At 52.1% G+C, this 21,572-nt stretch overlaps 1 protein-coding gene, 1 non-coding gene and 1 pseudogene across 2 annotated transcripts; 1 reads left to right on the top strand and 2 right to left on the bottom strand.

Annotated features, from left to right (window-relative positions):
- Positions 1–4,946: 4,946 nt before the first annotated feature.
- Positions 4,947–6,727, bottom strand: LOC141997682 (olfactory receptor 2AP1-like). Its single transcript, XM_074970116.1, has 2 exons — positions 6,605–6,727; positions 4,947–5,792 (listed from the first exon to the last, which is right to left on the bottom strand). The coding sequence occupies exons 1-2, from the start codon at positions 6,725–6,727 to the stop codon at positions 4,947–4,949; spliced, it is 969 nt and encodes a 322-aa protein (XP_074826217.1).
- Positions 6,728–17,533: 10,806 nt separating this feature from the next.
- On the top strand, positions 17,534–18,551 carry LOC141997442 (olfactory receptor 11A1-like; annotated as a pseudogene).
- Positions 18,552–18,995: 444 nt separating this feature from the next.
- On the bottom strand, positions 18,996–19,068 carry TRNAK-CUU (transfer RNA lysine (anticodon CUU)). Its single transcript has one exon. It is a non-coding gene; the product is annotated as a tRNA-Lys (tRNA).
- Between the last annotated feature and the right edge of the window lie 2,504 nt (positions 19,069–21,572).

The following is a 21,572-nucleotide window of genomic DNA, read 5'->3' as shown; positions in this document are numbered from 1 at the left end:
TATTTAACACCATTATAAATCCTGGAGGCAAAGCAGGGTGTGTGGGGGAGGCTGACAGCTCACGATCTCCCATGTAATAGCCTCATGACCCCCGAGGGGTCCTGACCCCCAGTTTGAGAACCCCTGAAGGTCAGACGGAAGCATTATGCTGAAAAATTGGGTTCAGAGAAGAGTCACAAGAATGATTAAAGGATTGGAAAATATGTCTGATAGTGATAGACTCCTGGAGATCAGTTATTTAGCTTAACAGAGAGAAGATTAAGTGTTGACTGGATCACAGTCAATAAGTATGTACATGGAGAACAGAAATTGAATAATAAAAGGCTCTTCAATCTAGCAGACAAAGGTGTAACAATAGCCAATGGCTGGAAGTTGAAGCTAGACAATTTCAGACTAGAAATAAAGCGGATATTTTTATCAGGGAGTGTCGTAAACCATTGGAACAACTTGAAATGTTTAAATCAAGTCTGGATGTATTTCTAAAAGAGCTGCACTAGATCAATCACAGCTGTTGCCCTTGAAGCAGTAATTAATTCACAGAAGTCCAGTGGCTACAATGCTGAGCTGAGAGGAGCAGGTGGAAAAGGCCTTTTGCCTCCCACTGATGGATGGGATTCGCAGGACGGTGCAGATGACACCAACATAGGACGTCAAGGTTAATAGAAATGGGGAAAGTGCATCGAGGAAGATAAATATATAAAGAACCAGGGTGATCAGGCTGGTGTTGCCGCAGGAGAATTTTAGCAGCAGGGTGAGATCACCAGAAAATGGGCCGTTTCATTGGAGTCTGTGATAAATGAAGGGAGGGGAAGCTCCCTTTTATGGACACCCAGCCAGCCAAGGGTTAAAAACTCTCCCTGGCTAGGTCAAAGAAAGGGAGTGGTCACCTGACCAAAAGACCCAGTGGGACGGCTAGAACATTTTAAAATTGGGAAAAAAACATTCCCCTTGTGTGCTGTTGTTGTTCTCCAGAGAGCAGAGACCCAGAGAAGCAACGCTGTAAGCAGCTTTAAAACCAGGTATAAAAAAGCATCAATTCATACCTCGAACCACTTATTTTACAACCCAGATACGTAAATAGATCAGGAATGTTTAGAAAGACGCGATTCGGTTTATTTCTTATTGGCTTGTGGACTCCCCTCTGCTATCCCCAAATCCTTTTTCTTTTGCTTGTAACCTTTAAGCTGGACCTCAAGAAGATTATTCTTGATGTTTAATTTTTGTAAGTGGGTTTTTTAAATCTAGCAAAAGCCTAAGTTCCAGTTGAATTTTCTTTCTTTTTGTTTTCAATAAAAATTTACCTTTTTTAAGAACAGGATTGGAGTTTTGGTGTTCTAAGAGGTTTGTGCACATGTTGTTTAATTAGCTGGGGGCAACAGCTAATTTCCTTTGTTTCCTTTCTCAGCTCTTCCCTGACAGGAGGGTGAAAGGGCTTGAGGGTACCCCACAGGAAGGAATTCCCAAGTGCGCCTTCCTGACTTCCAAGGGGTTTTTTTGCACTTGGGTGGTGGCAGCATCTAGCCATCCAAGGTCAGAGAGAAACTGTGACCTTTTACATGAGGTGACCTGAGGCAGCCACCTCAGGTGCCAGACTGGAGGGGGCGGGGAGGTGCCACTAGGACCCAGAGTGTAGAAAATTGTGTCTGCTGCTGGTGCGTATGTATTCTCTCTGCTCTAGATGCACAGAGATGGTGGAGAGCTGTGCTGGAGGAAGGAGGGCACAAGAGACATAACAGGCAGGCGGGAGAAAAGGTGAGAGGGAATAACAGAAAGCAGCAGAAGCTGCAGGGAGAGAGAGGAGGAGGAGCCTCTCATGTACCTCTTTAGCACCCCCAGGAGCCGGACTGATTAACACCAGCTTCGCAGGGTGCTGCCTGTTTCCTGCTGCTTCCCTGAACCCACTTGAGGAGAGCAGGCAGTCAACTGAAGTGGTAGGAGCCAGTTAGGCCCTTAAGACGCTGATATCTTCCCTCACTCAGGCCCTGCTACCAGCCTGCTTACCATTCAGGCCCTTCAACTGAGTGTGGAGAGCCACTATAGCTGGCACAGAACAGCAGTCATGAGTGAAAGAAGAAAACGCCTCTCTGGGGCAGCGTTCAGAAAAAGCAAGCAAGCAAAGGAAGCTTTTCTAGCTAAGCAGGAAGGAGCTCTCCTGAGATACATAGACACAAATGTTCACGGTGAGCCTTCTGGCCCCAGTGAGGATGTGAGTGGTGAGGAGATGCCTGATCTTCCAGTTAGTCAGAGTGCAGGTGACCTGGCAGCTACTGCAGCATCCATAGCTCCATCTCAAATGGATGTAACCATGCACATTCCTGAAGAAAAGCGTAGATCAGAGAAGAGTGTGGTGGAGGCCCAAGAAACAGCTGCTGCTGAGTTTAGTTCCTTAAGTCTAGATGATCCAGAACTGTGGACCCACTTGAGCAGTAGCCTGAGGGACTTCCGTGTACTGCATGGGCCACAGCAAGTGAAAAACTTCATGTTCCCCAAAGACAATGAAAATAGAAGTTTCCATCCAACACATTACTGGCGTGAAATTCCCAATGGTGACAAAGTGGAGAAGCCCCCTCACCCACACCCAGACATTCTCCTGCTGCTGCTCACCATCCGCCCAAGCCCCATTCCCCAATAAACCCACCTCTGAAAACTGCCTCTATACCCCCATCCCCCACCAGCTTCAAACCACTTCCCTCCGCACAGCCTCCCTCTATCTTCACCCCAGCTTCCCACCAGCACTCCTTACTCCCCCCAGGGCCCTTCTGCAGCCCCCAACACCCAGGTCCATCTTCCCAACTTATCAGCCCAAATACCCACAACTCCTGGCTGCACCAAACCCCTCTCCCTCCTTCCATCACTTCCATCTCCTGGGGCTCACCTGGATTCCCTCCCCCTCACAGGGCCCCTCACCCTTTTACCCAGGTACCAGCATCCCGCCTTCACTGTATGTGGGGCTGGGGACCTTTCCCCTCCTTAAAGCTCCTTCTCCTTGTCCCCTTGGGGTGGTCCGCAGCTTGGCCCCACTCACTCAGAGGCGGACCCACAGCAAATCAGTGAGTGAGGAGAGCCAACATACCGGAGTGGGGAGCTGAACCCAGCCCCACAGGCAAGGACCCACTGCTGTGGAGTGAGTGTGGGGTGAACTCGCTCCCCAATCCCCCACTCTTCCCTTGCTCGGGCCTCACAGCCACACCAGGCTGGGGTAGAGACAGCAAGAGCGGGGCCTGGCAGTTTTACCGAGCTCCCCCAAAGGAGATCTTCACCAGCCCCCAGTGCATTGGCGCTGAGTCACCAATCCCTGGCTGGCCTGCTCGGGCCTCTGCTGGGCAGCAGCTGTGGCTAAAATGATCTAATGGACTTTTTTCACCTTAAAAACTATACATCTCTGAGCTTCCGACCCCTGCACCGCCCCCACCCCCACCCCGGAAGAGTGGATTAATGGCGAAGTGTGACTCTTGCAGGGTGGAGAGAAGGTGTGTGCATAGGGCGGGGGGGTAGGGTTGGGAGTCCAGGGCCCCCTCTTTCTCCTGTCCCTGCACTTCTGAGTAGAAAGGGGCACCGTGTAAACCATGCTGATCTCCTTGGGGCACAAACCATTCCTTCTCCCAAGCTGGGAGGGGTTGCAGGTGCTTTGGAGGATAGGAATAAAATTCAAAATGATCTGGACAAACTGAAGAAATGGTCTGAAGTAAATAGGATGAAATTCAATAAGGACAAATGCAAAGTACTCTACTTAGAAAGGAACAATCAGTTACACACATACAGAATGGGAAATGACTGCCTAGGAAGGGGTCCTGCGGAAAGGGATCTGGGGATCATAGTGGATCACACAAGCTAAATATGAGTCAACAGCGTAACACTGTAGCAGAAAAAGCAAACCTCATTCTGGGCTGTATTAGCAGGAGTGCTGTAAGCAAGACACGAGAAGTAATTCTTCCGCTCTACTCCGTGCTGATAAAGCCTCAGCTGGAGTATTGTGCCAGTCCTGGGCACCACATGTCAAGAAAGATGGGGACAAACTGGAGAGAGCCCAGAGAAAAGCAAGAAAAATGATGAAAGGTCTAGAAAACATGACCTGTGAGGGAAGATTGAAGAAACTGGGTTTGTTTAGTGGAACAAATTGCCTAGGGCGGTTATGGAATCTCGATCGTTGGGGGATTTAAGAACAGGTTAGACAAACACCTGTCAGGGATGGTCTAGATAATACGTAGTCCTGCCATGAGTGCAGATGACCTCTCGAGGTCCTTTCTAGTCCTACACTTCTCGGATTCTAGGATTCTCTGCTTTCTGGAAAGAAGCAAGCACAGAGCAATGCGGTCACAAACAAGAAATAAATCATAAACCTTGCCTATTGGCCAGGAGTCTCCCATGGGACTGAGATGGGGATTGTTAAGAACTTCACATAAAGAACTGAGCAAAGGAAGCCAATTTGCAGTGTGCAACAATAATTTGTATTGGTCCTACAAAAACCATGATACATATTCTTGAGCACCATCTACCAGCTCCTCATCCATTCACTTACTATTTACTAGAGCTGGTGAAAACTTTTTAGTCAAAGCTTATTTCAACAAAAATAGGGATTTGACAAAACAAACTTTTTCATCAAAAATGTCTGCTTCCTTCAGAGATACTGACTTCCTTCAGAGATACTGACAGAAAATCAAAAACAAACAACAGAACCATTTTTTTCAACTTCCAGACGAAAGTTTTCGGATTTCACCTACCAAAAAACAAAACTTTTTCCATTTTCATGGTTTTTGGTTCTTTGACAGAAAGTCAAAAGTTTCTGCCAAAAATAACCCCCCCCCCCCAAAACAAACTGTCTCAATAATTTTCAACTATATTTATGCACACGCACGGCTGTCATACAGCCCTTCGATATCAGGGGCCACTTGGACCCTGCTGCTTTGACAGTATAAACCTGATTGACGGATCCTCATTTCAGTCAACTAAGCTGGATTCTTTGTAAGGGTCACAGCTCTCCTGATAGCATTTCTCAGGGCCTCCTTGACCTCTCTGTTTCTCAGGCTGTAGATGAGTGGATTGGCCAGGGGCGTCAGGACTGTGTAGTAGAGAGAGAACACTTTGTTCAGGGCTCTCAGGGTACTGGATTTCGGTAGCATGTAGGCAATGATTATGGTCCCATAGAAGATTGTAACCACAATGAGGTGAGGGGAGCAGGTGGAAAAGGCCTTTTGCCTCCCAGTGGTGGAAGGGATTCTCAGGATGGTGCTGATGACACAAACGTAGGACATCAAGGTTAGCAGAAATGGGATAACTACATTTAGGAAGGAAAATATATAAATCACCGGTGTGATCTGGCTGGTGTCACTGCAGGAGAGTTTCACCATTGGGGTGAGATCACAAAAGAAGTGGTAAATTCCATTGGGGCCACAGAAAATTAACTCTGATATGAGACATACTAACATTGTACAAGCTAGAAATCCACTTATCCAAGACCCAGCTGCTAGCTGGAGGCACAGCCTGCCGTTCATAAGGGTTCCATAGTGCAGCGGTTTGCATATAGCTAAATATCGATCATAAGACATCACCACCAAGAGATAACTCTCTGCAGTAACTAGAAAACCAAATACAGCCAATTGTGTGATGCAGCCCTCCACAGATATGGTTCTGTCCCCAGTCAGGAGACTGGCCAGCATCCTGGGCAGGATGGTCGAGGTGTAGCAGGTCTCCAAGCAGGACAAGTTCCCCAGGAAGAAGTACATGGGGGTATGAAGGTGCTGATCAGTCACAACTAGCACAACAATGAGGAGGTTCCCAGCCATGGTCACAACGTAGATCACTAGAAACAGCAGGAAGAAAAGAATCTGCAGCCCAGGTTGATTCCCGAATCCCAGCAAGATGAATTCTGTGATGGGCCTTTGATTTCCCCCTTCTGCTTTCTCCATGAGTTGTACTAGTAGGAAGAACAGCACCAAACAGTGGAATAATTTCCTCTGCTATTAAACAATAGAAAGTTTCCTCCATTCAATTACATGAAAGTTCAAAGAGGAAAATGAGAAAGAACATAAGAACATAAGAATGGCCATACTGGCTCAGACCAAAGGTCCACCCAGTATCCTGTTTGCTGACAGTGGCCAATGCCAGGAGCCCCACAGGGAGTGAACCTAACGGGTAATGATCAAGTGATCTCTCTCCTGCCATCCAGCTCCACCCTCTGACAAACAGAGGCTAGGGACACCATTCCTTACCCATCCTGGCTAATAGCCATTAATGGACTTAAACTCCATGAATTTATCTAATTCTCTTTTAAACCCTCTTATAGTCCTAGCCTTCACAATCTCCTCAGGCAAGGAGTTCCACAGATTGACTGTGTGCAAGGTGAAGAAGAACTTCCTGTTATGTGTTTTAAACCTGCTGCCCATTAATTTCATTTGGTGGCCCCTAGTTCTTATATTATGGGAACAAGTAAATAACTTTTCCGAATTCACTTTCTCCACACCACTCATGATTTTATATACCTCTTGGAGATGTAGCAGGTCTCCAAGCAGGACAAGTTCCCCAGGAAGAAGTACATGGGGATGTAAAGGTGCTGATAAGCCACAACTAGCGCAACAGTGAGGATGTTCCCAGCCATGGTCACAATGTAGATCACTAGAAAAAGCAGGAAGAGAAGGATCTGCAGCTCGGGGAGATCCCCAAACCCCAGGAGGATGAATTCCGTGACGGACGTTTGATTTTCCCCTTCTCCTTTCTCCATGAGGTGCATCCTGTGACAGGGAAAAAGTCATGAGCATCGAAAGATTTGGCTGTACCGGGAAATTCAGTTGATAGCCATCATTTGATCCCCTAAGAGTTCCCACTGCAAATGGAGAGCTGGGTTTATATTCTCTCACACCAGAGAAACTGCTTCAGGAGCTGGAGACTCCACCACTTCCCTTGGTGCTTTGTTCCAATAGATAATCACCCGCCCTGGCAGCAGACTGCGCCTTATTTCCCATTGTCGTGTGTCTGGGTCTAGCGCCCAGCCCTTGGTTCTAGCTGTGCCTGTCCCTGGGAAATGGAAGAGCCCTTTGGTAACCAGTGGTTTCTCCCCACGGAGATATTGAGACCTCTACTCAAGTCACGTCTCCACAAAACTGGTTTTGTGGCTCTATTCTGCAGCCACCCCAACCTCTCCACGTCTGTTTTACACCGTGGCCCCAGCCCTGCACACGGTATTCCAGCATCGGTGTCACCAGGGCTCTCTGCAGAGATGAAACCCGCCCCCTGCTCCTGTTCTCTGCTCCCCTGTTTATACAGCCAAGGACAGCGTCAGCCCACGGCCCACCCCACTGCTCTGGGAGCTGATGTTGGGTTTCTCGCCCTCTGTAGCCCCTACCCGTGCTGTGATGGGGGCCATGGTCACACCCACGAGCTGCCTGGGGAAGGGCAGGAGGGAGGTGGCACCATGGCCATGCCTGCGAAGAGGGAGTGATGCTGACCCACAGCACAGACGCGAAAGTGACTCTGCCTCCGGCCGTGACCAGGGCACAAATCAAACCACCCTCGGGGCAGACGCACACGCAGACTCCTCTCCTTCATAGCACAGTAGTGACTGGTCCAGAGACACTGACACTGCTGATAACGAATTACCAGCTATGACTGTTAACTATTAATTACTGGCTGTCCATCACTGATTGTGTTGTGGCAATGGCAGGGGACCAGGTTCTTACTGTGCTGGGTGCTGTGTAAACACCCAAGAATTAGTAACAATTCCCAGCTCGGAGGGCGCTGTGTTGAACTGCAGGCAGAGTCGGTGCCGTATCCCAGCTGCCACAGGGAGCCCCTAACTCAGCCCTGCCAGCCGCTCTCTCACTGCAGCGGTACCGAGGCCTGGGGTGGGAGATATGGGGGGAGAATGGAAAGTCTGCCTGTGCCCGGTACTCATCCGCCCCCGTTACGGCCATGTCCGAGCTCCTCGCAATCTGTAACGTGTTGATCTTCACACCACTCTTGTGACTTAACATTGGGAGCTTGGGTGCTTCTGAAAATCCCACTCAGTGGCTAAATACCTTTCAAAACATGATCCAAACTGACTCAAAGTCGCCCAGCAAGGCTGCGGCTGAGCAGAGAAGGGAACCCAGGTCTCCCGTCACAGGCTGGGGCCCAAACAGCTGCGGGCCCCACGCTCTGGAGGAAATGAAGGGAGAGCAGTCAGTGCTCGGGCAAAGGCTGTGAGACAGACACAGGGAGCGCTGCTTCCTGACCTGTAAGGATTCCAGTCTCTGTTCCGTGCATTTCTAACGTACACCCCTTTCCTGGGGAAGTTCAGGACTACCCACAAAATGCTGATACCCTCTCTGCTCCCACGGAAAGCCACGGAGGAGACGCTCAGCAGGAGACACAAAACATCTCAGTACTGGGCTGGGAAGGTGCATCGGAATCTGTCCCCCTAGGAAAGGCTGGAGAGGCAGCTGAGAAGCAGCTGAGAACCTGAGGGTCCCTGAGCAAAAAATGAGCTGTCCAGACGAGAGAGGGGACAGCCAGCCAGAGCGCAAGCGGGTGCGGGGAGGAGAGACAGAGGGATGTCTAAGGGCAGAGATGAGAGCTGGGTCTCCTTATGATCCATCCATGTCTCTAGGTGCAAACCACAAAGCAATCAACTCTGAAGTCCTTCCTCCGGCAGAGCTCCCAGCATGTGAGGACACTGCACAAGGGGGTGTCTCAGACCAAGGGCTGCATAGGCGTAAGGACCTGAAGATCTGCCCAGAGGCTAGTGACACTCACCTTCAATCCTCAGCATGCAGCAGCGTGCTCTCCGTGGCCAGGGATTGGGGCTGGTGTCAGTCAGCCTTCGTATCTCAGTTCCTGGCAGCCCCCTACCTGTGGCTGCTGGGACGGGAACCTCTCACTGCCCAGGGTGATTGCTGGCATCACACAGACCCTTAGTGCCTCCTGCTCTGGGTTCTTGCTGGGTTTATCAGCGAAAGAAGCTGCCCCCTGGGCCTTGCCACTGCTGTTGGGATCTCCCCTGGGACTGCTGCCGGCGATGCTCTGGGTTCCCTGCAGAGGGGAATTGATGCTTTGTTCCATGTTTAAACAGTGTAACTTCATAAGAACGGCCATACGGGGTCAGACCAAAGGTCCATCTAGCTCAGTGTCCTGTCACCCAACAGTGGCCCGTGCCAGGTGCTTCAAAGGGAATGAACAGACCAGGGCAGTTGTCAAGTGATCCATCCCCTGTCATCCAGTCCCAGCTCCTGGCAGTCAGAAATTCAGGGACTTGGCTAATAGCCATTGATGGACCCATCGTCCATGAGCTTATCTAGTCCTTATTTCAACCCTGTTATACTTTTGGCCTTCACAACATCCGCTGGCAAACAGTTCCACAGGTTGACTGTGCGTTGTTTGTCTGCCTGAGGTCAGACTCCGCCTGGTCTCGGCAGTGTTACCCCAAGGGGGTAAAGTTCAGGAGACCTGAAGATCACAGGGTCTGCTCCTTGCTGGTTGCCCAGAGGGAGGAGAACCACCACTTGCTCCATGGTTTTGTGGCTTCCTCTGCACCCGTGTGCGGACCAGGTGAGCCACAGAGGGCTCCAACGATGCAATCTAGCCACAATTTGGCAGCTTCACATTGTCCCCAACATGGGCCCTCCTTGGCATAGTCTGGCTGGCCCAGAATGGACTGAACTGGGTCCCATCCCCTCTGAGGCTGGGGCTGGGAAGGCAGATGAACAATGACAGTGACAATTTTCCGAGCAACTCTGCTTGCTGTACAGTCACTGTGGCCAGCCAGCCACCCCCGGCATCCTTCTGAGGTCACCCCCATCACTTAGATTGACACTCGCTTTGGCTGGAGGGAGCTGGCCAGAGTTGGGGCGGGGGTGAGGGGCCCAGGCTGGAGGGAGCTGGCCAGACTGGGGGTGGGGGTGAGGGGCCCAGGTTGGAGGGAGCTGGCCTGAGTCAGGGTGGGGGTGAGGGGCCCAGGTTGGAGGGAGCTGGCCAGAGTATAAAATAAATATAAATTAAAAATCAATTAAAAGAATATAAAACAACATTTAAAAGCATAAAATAAAAAAATACATAATGATATTTTTAAATTTAAAAAATCCTTCGAAATGGAACCCAAACGTGCCGGGTGAGAGTCAATGGGATGTGTGCTGCTCTCCTCACACTAGAGGGGTGTCTGAGCACCCCACGCCCAGGCCCTCAAGAACAGGTCTAGACAGCAGTCTCACCCCGGCCCTGCGGCCACCCCAGCCCCAGTTAGCAATGAACTGTGAGACCCTCCAGGCTAAGGGAGTTAGACACCCAAATCCCATTAAAATCCCAGCCCTATTGAAAGTTAATGGGGGACTTGGGGTCTTAAGGTTCCTTGAGACCCCCTCCCATACAACCTTGTTGTCTACACGTGGGTCTGTCCAGACACGCTGGATTGGTTGGGTTGGGTTGAAATTTGACCGGCTGATAGGATCTTAACCTGCGTCAACGAACGTGATGAGGCTGTCAATCCAAGTGACAACGGGGTGTCCGCAGAATGACACGGGGGTGGCTGGGTAGCTGAGCTCAGAATCTGGCCCCACTGCCTTCTACAGCAGAATGGCTCAGATAATGGCCAGTGGAACCATTTTCCATCAGACTTCATAGCACCAGTTTCAGAGGGGCTGAGGTTCTGCTTTGGGCTTTTACTTCAGTCCGTTCTGAGCCAGTCAGAGGGTGCCAATAAGGCCCATATCAGGGACAGGGTGGAGCTGTGGCAGGGTGGGTGGATAAAAGTAAACGTCATTACTGTTACCATCAAGCACCCTCCAGCTCCAGATCACAAGCACCTTACTATTAACCTGTGTGGACCGGACATTTAACAGGGAGCAGCTGTTATCAGAGATGGGGCTGGAAGATGCTCAAAAGATGTGGACGCTCTCTCATACATCAGCGGCTGCTGCTGCCATGTTCTGGGTATCTCAGTGACATCCCTGCGAACGTTATGACATCCAGCTTCTGGCATAGCTAGAGATATATAGAGCCGCGGTTACACCAACTCTGCTGTACCACCGGGAAACCAGGGCTCCGGGGCAGGCTGAGAAGTGGCGGAATAATGGTTTTTGATTCTCGTTGTCTACGTTTAAGCGGGGGAATAGTCCCACTATTGTGGGGAACTTTCCTGGCTTCTGCACTACCCCGGTGAAGTGGGCTAGCGAAAGGATCTGAGTCCTCGCTCCCACTTCCTTTACCCAGTGGCTTCCCTGCCCTTGAGGACTCCCCTTCTACTCTCCTGTCTGGCAGAGTCCTTGTAACCCCAACAAGACTGGGCCTAAGATTCCTGGGGAGCTCGACCCCCAACCCTGCTGTGGTCACCTAGGACAGGGGCTAGGGTGTCCCCACTCCAGGGTGCTCTCTCTGCACTGGGCACTTCTCTGACCCACTGACCATTACATACAAGTTAAAGCAAATGCAAGTTATTTAATCAACAATTAATTTTAAAAAGAATAAGGGAAAATGGGAAAGGTTAAAGGAAACACATCAGCCCGCTCTGTGGCAGGGAACATCACAAACACTGTCTCTGGAACGTCAGGGCAGTTCACAGTCTGTCCCTTGTAAATCCCAGGCCTTCTTCTCAGGCCCTGGCTGTGCTGCAGGGATGCTGTGGGTTGGACACTTGCTCTGGTCATGGCCACAAGCTCTTAGGCTCTAAGTGGTAGGAGCCTTCTACCCAGCGTTGCCCCCGCCCTGTCGGGGTTACGATCCAAGCCTGGCCTGCAGAGCCCCTTGGTTGAGGCATCTCCCTCTGCTGGGCCCGCTGCCCAGGGTCCCCCTCGCTCTCCCCAGCTGCTCACCGCACTCAGCTCCGGACTGCTCCAGCCCCAGCTCCACCACTCGGTCTCTGCACGAATGCTGCTGCTCTTCCTCCAGCTCCTGGGCTGCTTAGAATCATAGAATATCAGGGTTGGAAGGGACCTCAGGAGGTCATCTAGTCCAACCCCCTGCTCAAGGCAGGACCAATCCCCAATTAAATCATCCCAGCCAGGGCTTTGTCAAGCCTGACCTTCAAAACTTCTAAGGAAGGAGATTCTACCACCTCCCTAGGTAACGCATTCCAGTGTTTCACCACCCTCCTAGTGAAAAAGTTTTTCCTAATATCCAACCTAAACCTCCCCCACTGCAACTTGAGACCATTACTCCTTGTCCTGTCAACTTCTACCACTGAGAATAGTCTAGAACCATCCTCTTTGGAACCACCTCTCAGGTAGTTGAAAGCAGCTATCAAATCCCCCCTCATTCTTCTCTTCTGCAGACTAAACAATCCCAGTTCCCTCAGCCTCTCCTCATAAGTCATGTGTTCCAGACCCCTAATAATTTTTGTTGCCCTTCGCTGGACTCTCTCCAATTTCTCCACATCCTTCTTGTAGTGTGGGGCCCAAAACTGGACACAGTACTCCAGATGAGGCCTCACCAATGTCGAATAGAGGGGAACGATCACGTCCCTCGATCTGCTGGCTATGCCCCTACTTATACATCCCAAAATGCCATTGGCCTTCTTGGCAACAAGGGCACACTGCTGACTCTTATCCAGCTTCTCGTCCACTGTCACCCCTAGGTCCTTTTCCGCAGAACTGCTGCCTAGCCATACGGTCCCTAGTCTGTAGCGGTGCATTGGATTCTTCCGTCCTAAGTGCAGGACCCTGCACTTATCCTTGTTGAACCTCATCAGATTTCTTTGGCCCCTCTGGCTCTGGTTGCTGCAGCTCTGCTCCCAGGGCAAGCCTGCTCTCTCTGGGCTGTGCCTCTGGCTTTGGGGCTGCAGCTCTGCCCCCAGGACAGGGTCTGCTCTCTCTGGATCTGGCACAGCTCTGCTCCCCAGCTCAGCTCAGGCCCTTGCTTTCCCCTTAGCTCAGCCCCACTCTGTCCGACTCAGGCAATTCCAGCTTCCATGGAGGACAGGACCTCCCTGGCCTCCTGACCCCCTGATTAGCCTGCCCGACCTGTCATTCAGGCTACCTGGAGCATTGGCCTCTCCCCATTGTTCCTGGGGGCTGTCAGTCTCAGGGTCCTGATTCCCCTTCCCCCTTTTTAGTACTGGGAGCTAACAACTAAAACACCCCCACTGAATGTCAGTAAGGGGGCAACAGTCCCCTTACATACATCAGCTGCTCCATATCAAGTGGCAGGACGAAATCAGGAATGAGGATGTTTGTAGCCAAATCCAGCAACTGCCTCCATTGGCACCGGTTCGGTTCTGGCAGCTTTCTTGGTACAGACATATTGTTAGGATGGATGACCAACAAATGCCGAAGGGGGGTTACCAAGCACTGCCACTGTATGATCAGCAGTCACATAGTCACCGAAAGCTTCAGTGGCATGATAAGGTCTCCAGTGATGGACATACACTGAACATCCAGCCAGAAGTCAGGGCCTAGCTAGAGATGGAACCGGCAGGCAAGAGCACATCAGGGCCTAGCTAGGGATGGATCCAGGCGGCCAAAGCGCATCAGGGCCTAGCTAGGGATGTATCCAGGCAGCCAGAGCACCTCAGGGGCTAGCTAGGGATGGATCCAGGCAACCAGAGGACATCAGGGCCTAGCTAGAGATGTATCCGGACGGCCAGAGCACGTCGGGGCCTAGCTAGGGATGGATCCGGGCAGCCAGAGCGCATCAGGGCCTAGCTAGAGATGGATCCGGGTGGCCAGAGAATGTCAGGGCCTAGCTAGGGATGGAGCCGGGTAGCGCTCAATGTGCAAGGAACCTACATCCACCCTATGGGATTGTTGCCCTGATGCTCAAGTTGGTGGCTGGGTGAAAGTATTCCTAGTTACGCCAAGGCTGGGTTACCTTTGGGAATTGCCTCCATTCTCAGTGCCTCAGTTGTCTCGCCTGTGAAATGAGGATGGGGGCACTCGCCACTCTTTGCGACATACGTTGAGACCCATGTCTGGAAAGTGGTATGTAGGAGTTCAATCTGATCATTAAAGGGATTGAAGCCACTGTTGGATGACAGGACACTGAGCTAGATGGACCTTTGGTCTGACCCCATATGGCCATTCTTCTGATGTTACACCATTTAAACATGGAACAAAGCATCAATTCCCCTCTGCAGGGAACCCAGAGCATCGCCGGCAGCAGTCCCAGGCGAGATCCCAACAGCAGTGGCAAGGCCCAGGGGGCAGCTGCTTTCGCTGATAAACCCAGCAAGAACCCAGAGCAGGAGGCACTAACGGTCTGTGTGATGCCAACAATCACCTTGGGCAGCGAGCAGCCACAGGCAGGGGTCTGCCCAGGAACTGAGCTACGAAGGCTGACTGACACCAGCCCCAGTCCCTGGCCATGGAGAGAACGCTGCTGCATGCTGAGGATTGAAGGTGAGTGTCACTAGCCTCGGGGCAGATCTTCAGGTCCTTACGCCTATGCAGCCCTTGGTCTGAGACACCCCCTCGTGCAGTGTCCTCACACGCTGGGAGCTCTGCCGGAGGAAGGACTTCAGAGTCAGTTGCTTTGTGGTTTGGTGCTAGAGACGCGGATGAATCAGAAAGGAGACCCAGCTCTCGTATCCCTCTGGCTGGCTGTCCCCCTCTGTCTCCCCGACGGCTGGTTGTTTGCTCAGGGACCCTGCTCCTCAGGTTCTCAGCTGCCTCTCCAGCCTTTCCTGGGGGGCAGATTCCAATGTACCTTCCTGGCCCAGTACTGAGATGCTTCGTGAGTGACTCCTCCGTGGCTTTCCGTGGGAGCAGAGAGGGTATCAGCATTTTGTGGGTGGTGCTGAGCTTCCCCAGGAAAGGGGTGTACGTTAGAAATGCACGGAACGCAGACTGGAATCCTTACAGGTCAGGAAGCAGCGCTCCCTGTGTCTCTCTCACAGCCTTTGCCCGAGCACTGACTGCTCTCCCTTCATTTCCTCCAGAGCGTGGGACCCGCAGCTGTTAGGGCCCCAGCCTGTGACAGGAGACCTGGGGTCTCTTCTCTGCTCAGCCGCAGCCATGCTGGGAAACCTTGGGAAAGTCATTTTGGATCATGTGTTGAAAGGTATTTAGGCTGAACCAGGGGCCCAGCTCCACCAATATTTGGGGCCGGGTGTCCCCCCAGGCCCACCTGCCACCCCCCCGTGCCTCCCCTGTGTGTCCCCCGGCCCCCCGCTTGCTGCACCCAGCCCCTCCGCGTGCGTCCCGGGCCCCGGAGCAGAGCGTTCTGTGCAGCTCCATGCGCCCCACTTCTCGACTGCCAGGGCAGACTGACTCTGAGCCTGCCTTTCCACCTCAGACCCTTCCCTTTTTCGGCGGGACCCTCCACCACCCCCGGGGGCTCCCCCACCCGCAGTCACCGCTCCTGCCCCATGCTGGGCAAGGAGGCAGCCGCATCCCTTACCCCCAGTGAGGCTACAGTCAGGGGCAACAGCAGGGGAGGAGGCGCACGGAGCACCCCCAGCACCCACCACGGGGGAGGCCAGGGAGATTCCTGGACCTGAGAGGGGCCCTAAGAGCACATGCAGAGACAATGCTGCTGGGGAGGTCAGGAAAGGGGGGCTCCTCCTCCAGCGCTCGCTGCTGCCGGCAGGGAAAGGGCTTGGGGGAGTCCTCCTCTCTGGCCCCTGCCCCAGAGCAGCCTGCCTGCACCCCAAACTCATCCTCAGCCCTGCCCCACCCCAGAGCCCACACCCCCAGCCAGAGCTTTCACCACCCCCCACCGCACCCTCAACCCTCTACCCTAGCCCTGAGCCCCTCCAACACCCCAAACACCTTATCCCCAGTCCCAGCCAGAGCCCTCATCCCCCTACACCCTAACCCTCCTCCTGAGCCCTGAGCCTCCTCCAACACCACAAACCCCTCATCTCCAGCCCCAGCCAGAGCTCTCACCCCCCTCCCCGCACCCTAACCCTCTGCCCCAGCCCTGAGACCCTCCAACACCCCAACACCTTATCCCCAATCCCAGCCAGAGCCCTCATCCCCCTGCACTCCAACCCTCTGCCCCAGCCCTGAGCCTCTCTAACACCCCAAACCCCCCAACCCTAGACAGAGCCCTCACCCCCCACATTCCTACTCTCACCCTGAGCCCCTCCCACACCCCAAACCCCTCATCTGCAGCCTCACCCCACAACCCTCACCCCGGCACCCCCACCCTCCGCACCCCCTCCCATCCCCAAACTCCCTTCCAGAGCCTGCACCCTACACCCCAATCCCCTGCCCCAGCCTACGGCCTGCACCCCAGACCTCCTCCCCCACTCAAACTCCCTCCCAGAGCCTTGGGCACGTGGGGGGAGGAGTTTGGGCAGAGGCGGGTTCTGGGCACCACCAAAAATTATACAAACCTGCCGCCCGTGCCTGCAGTTCCACCCAGCGCGCTCCGAGCCGTCTAGCAACTGGGAATTGTTTCTAAATGTTGGGTGTTTACACAGCACCCAGCGCAGTAAGGACCTGATCCCCTGCCATTGCCACAACACAATCAGTGACGGACAGCCAGTAATTAGTAGTTAACAGTCATAGCTGGTAATTCGTTATCAGCAGTGTCAGTGTCTCTGGACCAGTCACTACTGTGCTATGAAGGAGAGGAGTCTGCGTGTGCGTCTGCCCCGAGGGTGGTTTGATTTGTGCCCTGGTCACGGCCGGAGGCAGAGTCACTTTCCCGTCTGTGCTGTGGGTCAGCATCACTCCCTCTTCGCAGGCATGGCCATGGTGCCACCTCCCTCCTGCCCTTCCCCAGGCAGCTCGTGGGTGTGACCATGGCCCCCATCACAGCACGGGTAGGGGCTACAGAGGGCGAGAAACCCAACATCAGCTCCCAGAGCAGTGGGGTGGGCCATGGGCTGACGCTGTCATTGGCTGTATAAACAGGGGAGCAGAGAATAGGAGCAGGGAGGGGGTTTCACCTCTCCAGACTGGTGACTCCGATGCTGGAATACCGTGTGCAGGGCTGGGGCCACAGTATAAAACAGATGTGGAGAGATTGGGGAGGGTTCAGAAAAAAAGCCACGCAAATGATGTGTGGGCTAGAGGAAATACCTTCCAGTGAGAGACTTAAAGAGCTGGGTCTGTTCGGTGTATGAAGGAGAAGTGACTTGATTACAGCATCTCAGCACCTTCATGGGGACAAAACCCTGGTTACCAAAGGGTTCTTTCATTGCCCAGGGACAGGCATAGCCAGAGCCAAGGGCTGGAAGCTAAAGCCAGGCACGTTTCAATGGGAAATAAGGTGCACATTTTGTTAATTTTCCTGGTGAGGGTGATTATCCATTGGAAAAAACTGGCAAGGGAAGAGGTGGATTTTCAACTCCTCATATCTCCAGATCAAGACTGGCTGCCTTTCTGGAAGGTCTGTCTCAGCCAAAAACAAGTTATTGAAATCAGTGCAGAGTAAGTGGGGAAATTCTGTGGCTTTTGTTACATAGAGGCTCAGCCTGGATGATCCAATGGTCCCTTTTGGTCTTAAATCTAAGAATCTGTGAATGAAAAATGTTGGGGTGTGGGACAGAAGAGTGGCAAATTAACTGGGTGCCAGTGCCCTGAGGTGGAAGTGAAGCAGTCTCTCTGGTCTGAGAGAATATAAACCCAGCTCTCCGTTTGCAGTGGGAACTCTTAGGGGATCAAATGATGGAAATCAATGCAATTTCATGGTACAGCCAAATCTTTCGATGCTCATTGCACTTTCACTACCACAGCATGCAGCTCATGGAGAAAGGAGAAGGGAAAAATCAAACAGCCATCATGGAATTCATCCTCCTGGGGTTCGGGGATCTCCCTGAACTGCAGACCCTTCTCTTCCTCATTTTCCTGGTGATCTACATTGCGACCATGGCTGGGAACATCCTCATCGTTGCGCTAGTTGTGGCTGATCAGCACCTTCACACCCCCATGTACTTCTTCCTGGGGAACTTGTCCTGCTTGGAGACCTGCTACACCTCCACCGTCCTGCCCAGGCTGCTGGCCAGTCTCCTGACTGGGGACAGAACCATTTCTCTTCCCGGCTGCATCACGCAGTTTCATTTCTTTGGTTCTCTAGTAACAACGGAGTGCTCTCTCCTGGCAGCCATGTCTTACGATCGGTATTTAGCCATATGCAAACCGCTGCACTATGGAACCCTTATGAATGTCCAGCTGTGCCTCCAGCTAGCAGCTGGGTCTTGGATTAGTGGATTTCTAATTTGTACAATAGTCACATGTGTTACATCACAGTTAATTTTCTGTGGCCCTAATGAAATTGACCATTTCTTTTGTGATTTCACCTCACTGATTCAACTCTCCTGCAGCGACACCAGCCAGATCACCCCACTTATTTATATATTTTCCTTCCTAGATGCAGTTTCCCCTTTTCTATTAACCCTGGCTTCCTATATTTGTATCATTGCAACCATCCTGGGAATCCCATCCACCACCGGGAGGCAAAAGGCCTTTTCCACCTGCTCCTCTCACCTCATTGTGGTGGCACTTTTCTATGGGACCATAATCATTGTCTACATGCTACCGAAATCTGGTACCTGGAGAGCCCTGAACAAAGTGTTCTCCGTCTGCTACACAGTCCTGACGCCCCTGGCCAATCCGCTCATCTACAGCCTGAGAAACAGAGAGGTCCAGGAGGCCCTGAGAAATGCTGTCAGGAGGGCTGTGACCCTTACAAAGAATTCAGACTAGTTGAATGAAATGAAGATCAGTCAGTCTGGGCCCTATTGTGAAAGAAGGAGGGTCTAAGTGAGCCCAGATACGGAAATGCAGTATACAAGAGATGTTTGTGCACACACACACACACACACACACACAAAATAAGAGGGAGACAGATAGTTGGAATTTTGCAGAGGAAAGGTGCGGGAGAAGATTTTGACTTTTCATCAAAACAACTGAAACCTGAAAAATTTTGCTTTTTGGCAATTGACATTTGAAAACCTTCATAGAATATCAGGATTGGAAGGGACCTCAGGAGGTCATCTAGTCCAACCCCCTGCTCAAAGCAGGGCCACTCCCCAATTTTTGGCCCAGAACCCTAAATGGCCCCCTCAAGCATTGAACTCATAACCCTGGGTTTAGCAGGCCAATGCTCAAACCACTGAGCTATCCCTCCCCAACCAAAGTTACTTGCTTTGCCCAACATGGGGCTTGAACCCACGACCCTGAGATTAAGAGCCTCATGCTCTACCAACTGAGCTAGCCGGGCTGCTTATAATAGACTGCTCAGATGGAAACTGTCAAAAAAAATGCCACGCACTGTAGTGATTGTGTTTAACCCCAGATGTTACAGAGACAAGAGGGGTGAGTTAATACCTTTTAATGGACCGTCTTCTACTGGTGAAAGACACAAGCTTTCAAGCTTATACAGAAGAGCTCTTCTTCAGGTCTGGGGAACATACTCAGAGTGTCACAGGTGGAACAGATTGTTTAGCATAAGTAGTTAGAACATATTGAAAAGGACTGATATCAAGTGATCACTTTATGAAAAAAGTGTTCTCATCAGGTGATGGGGTGTTTTTGTCTTTTATCATTTTTCAGTGTGTTCATTTGAGAGCGCAGTGATTGTCTGGTTTCATCCACATAATTGTTATTGGGACATTTAGTGCACAGGATGGAGTACACCACATGTTGTGATAGGCTTGTGTAGGATCCATAGATCTTGACAGGTATGTTGTGGTGGGTGTTGATCATTGTAGCAGTGGAGATATGGCTGCTGCTGTTGTTCTGGCCGGGTCTGGCGTCGCTTTGAGTTGGTTCTGGCCGGGTCTGGTGGTCGCTTTGAGTCTGTAGGGAGCTGGCTCTGCTGATGAGGTTGGAGAAGTGAGGGGGTTGTTTGAAAGCCAGACGTGGGGATTCAGGAAAGATTTCTTTCAGGTTGTGATCCCCAACGAGTGTGGATTGCAATTTTTTAAATGGCAGGTTTCAGAGTAGCAGGCCTGTAATCGAGTGACCAGAGAGACTGAAGTGTTCTCCGACTGGTTTTTGAATGTTATAATTCTTGATGTCTGATTTGTGTCCATTTATTCTTTTACGTAGAGACTGTCCAGTTTGACCAATGCACATGGCAGAGGGGCATTGCTGGCACATGATAGCGTATATCACATTGGTGGATGTGCAGGTGAACGAGCCTCTGATAGCGTGGCTGATATGATTAGGCAGATTCTCACCGTTAGGCCCTGTCTACACTGGAAAGTTTCTGCCCAGTAAAGCAGATTCCTGCTCTGTAACTCCCAAGGTGTACACACGGCCAAGCCACTTAGTGCGCAGAAACTGCACAGTTGTAGCACTTTAAAAACACCACCCCAACGAGAGGCGTACAGCTTTCAACACCGGGGCTACAGCGCTGCGGTGCCAGTGTAGGCACCCTGGTCGATTACAGTGCTGTGATTGGCCTCCGGGAGGTGTCCCACAATGCCTGTTCTCACCTCTCTGGTCATTGGTTTGAACTCTACTGCCCTGTCCTCAGGTGACCAACCATCATCCCCACCCCATAAATTCCTTTGGAAATTTGAAAGTCCCCTTCCTGTTTGCTCGGTGTCACATGCAGTGGTCTCAGTGCACCTTTTCAGGTGGCCATGACTGCTCCATGGACCAGGCGATCCCCCGCTTGGAGCAATGCCGAGCTGCTGGACCTCATCAGCATTTGGGGAGAGGAGGCTGTGCAGTCCCAGCTGTGCTCCAGCCATAGGAATTGTGATACCTTCGGACAGATTTCACGATGCATGACAGAATGTGTCCTGGTCATGGCCCCTCTGCAGCGCAGGGTCAAAGTGAAGGAGCTGCAGAACGCCTACCACAAGACGCAGGAGGCAACTCCAGTGCTGTGCCCATGAACTGCTGGTTCTACAAAGAGCTGGACACGATACTCGGAGGCAACCCCACCTCCACTGCGAAGGCCCCTGTGGATACTTTGTTGGCTCGCATGCCAGCTGAGAGTGGACCAAGCCAGGAGGAGGAAATCTTGGAAGAGGATGTGGGGGGGAGGGACAGGGGGACCCAGAGGGAGAGGATGACTCGGAGGCTGGAGATGCATGCAGCCAGGAGCTCTTTTCTACCCCAGAGGAGGCTAGCCAGTCACAGCTGTCAGAGCTTGGTGAAGTGGAAACCGGAGAGGAGGCCCCTGGTAAGTGGATCTGATTTTGGGAATCGCCGAAGCAAGTTGTTGGGGGTAGGAGGGTAGAAGAAAGCAGGCTTGTCTCCCATGTCATGCCTATCCTGAGCGGTGGAACAGGCTCTTGATTGATTTCCTCACTTCACGGGAATCTCCCTCAGCGATCTCCAGGAAACTCCCGTGGAGATACTGGGCAATCCGCTGCCACAGGTTCTTCGGCAGAGCTGCTTTGTTTCTTGCCCCATTAATGGTAACTTTCCCACGCCACTGTGCCATCATAGACGGGGGGGGGGGACCATTGCTGCACACAGGTGAGCCGCATGGGGCCTGGGCGGAAGCCACAGGCTTGGAGAAGACCCTCCCTTCATTCCCTGCTCACCCTCAGCAGTGAGATATCTTCCATAATGATCACCCCCTGTGTAAAGTGTGAGGACAGGAATGATTATCAGGCCACCCCTACAGTGCTGGCTCTCCCCAAGAGCCACATGCCCAGTGTACAGTAGACTCCGGGAAGAGTGGTTTACCCTGCCCCTGTGGCTACTCGCCATTTGGGGGGTCTTGTGGCTCATGTGCGCTTGCCTAGGGTCAGACAGTTAGTG

Source organism: Natator depressus, chromosome 13 (assembly GCF_965152275.1).
Source record: "Natator depressus isolate rNatDep1 chromosome 13, rNatDep2.hap1, whole genome shotgun sequence".
NCBI classification, from domain to species: Eukaryota; Metazoa; Chordata; order Testudines; family Cheloniidae; genus Natator; species Natator depressus.
The sequence above is the reverse complement of the archived record's forward strand: the minus strand, read 5'-3'. Positions and strand labels throughout refer to the sequence as shown.

Bases quoted from the DNA above. Each gene is read 5' to 3' on its own strand.
- LOC141997682 (XM_074970116.1), bottom strand. From the start codon at position 6,727: ATGCACCTCATGGAGAAAGGAGAAGGGGAAAATCAAACGTCCGTCACG. The intron at 5,793-6,604 runs ATTGTGACCATG...CTAGTGATCTAC, and splicing joins TGCTTTTTCTAGTGATCTAC to GTTGTGACCATGGCTGGGAA.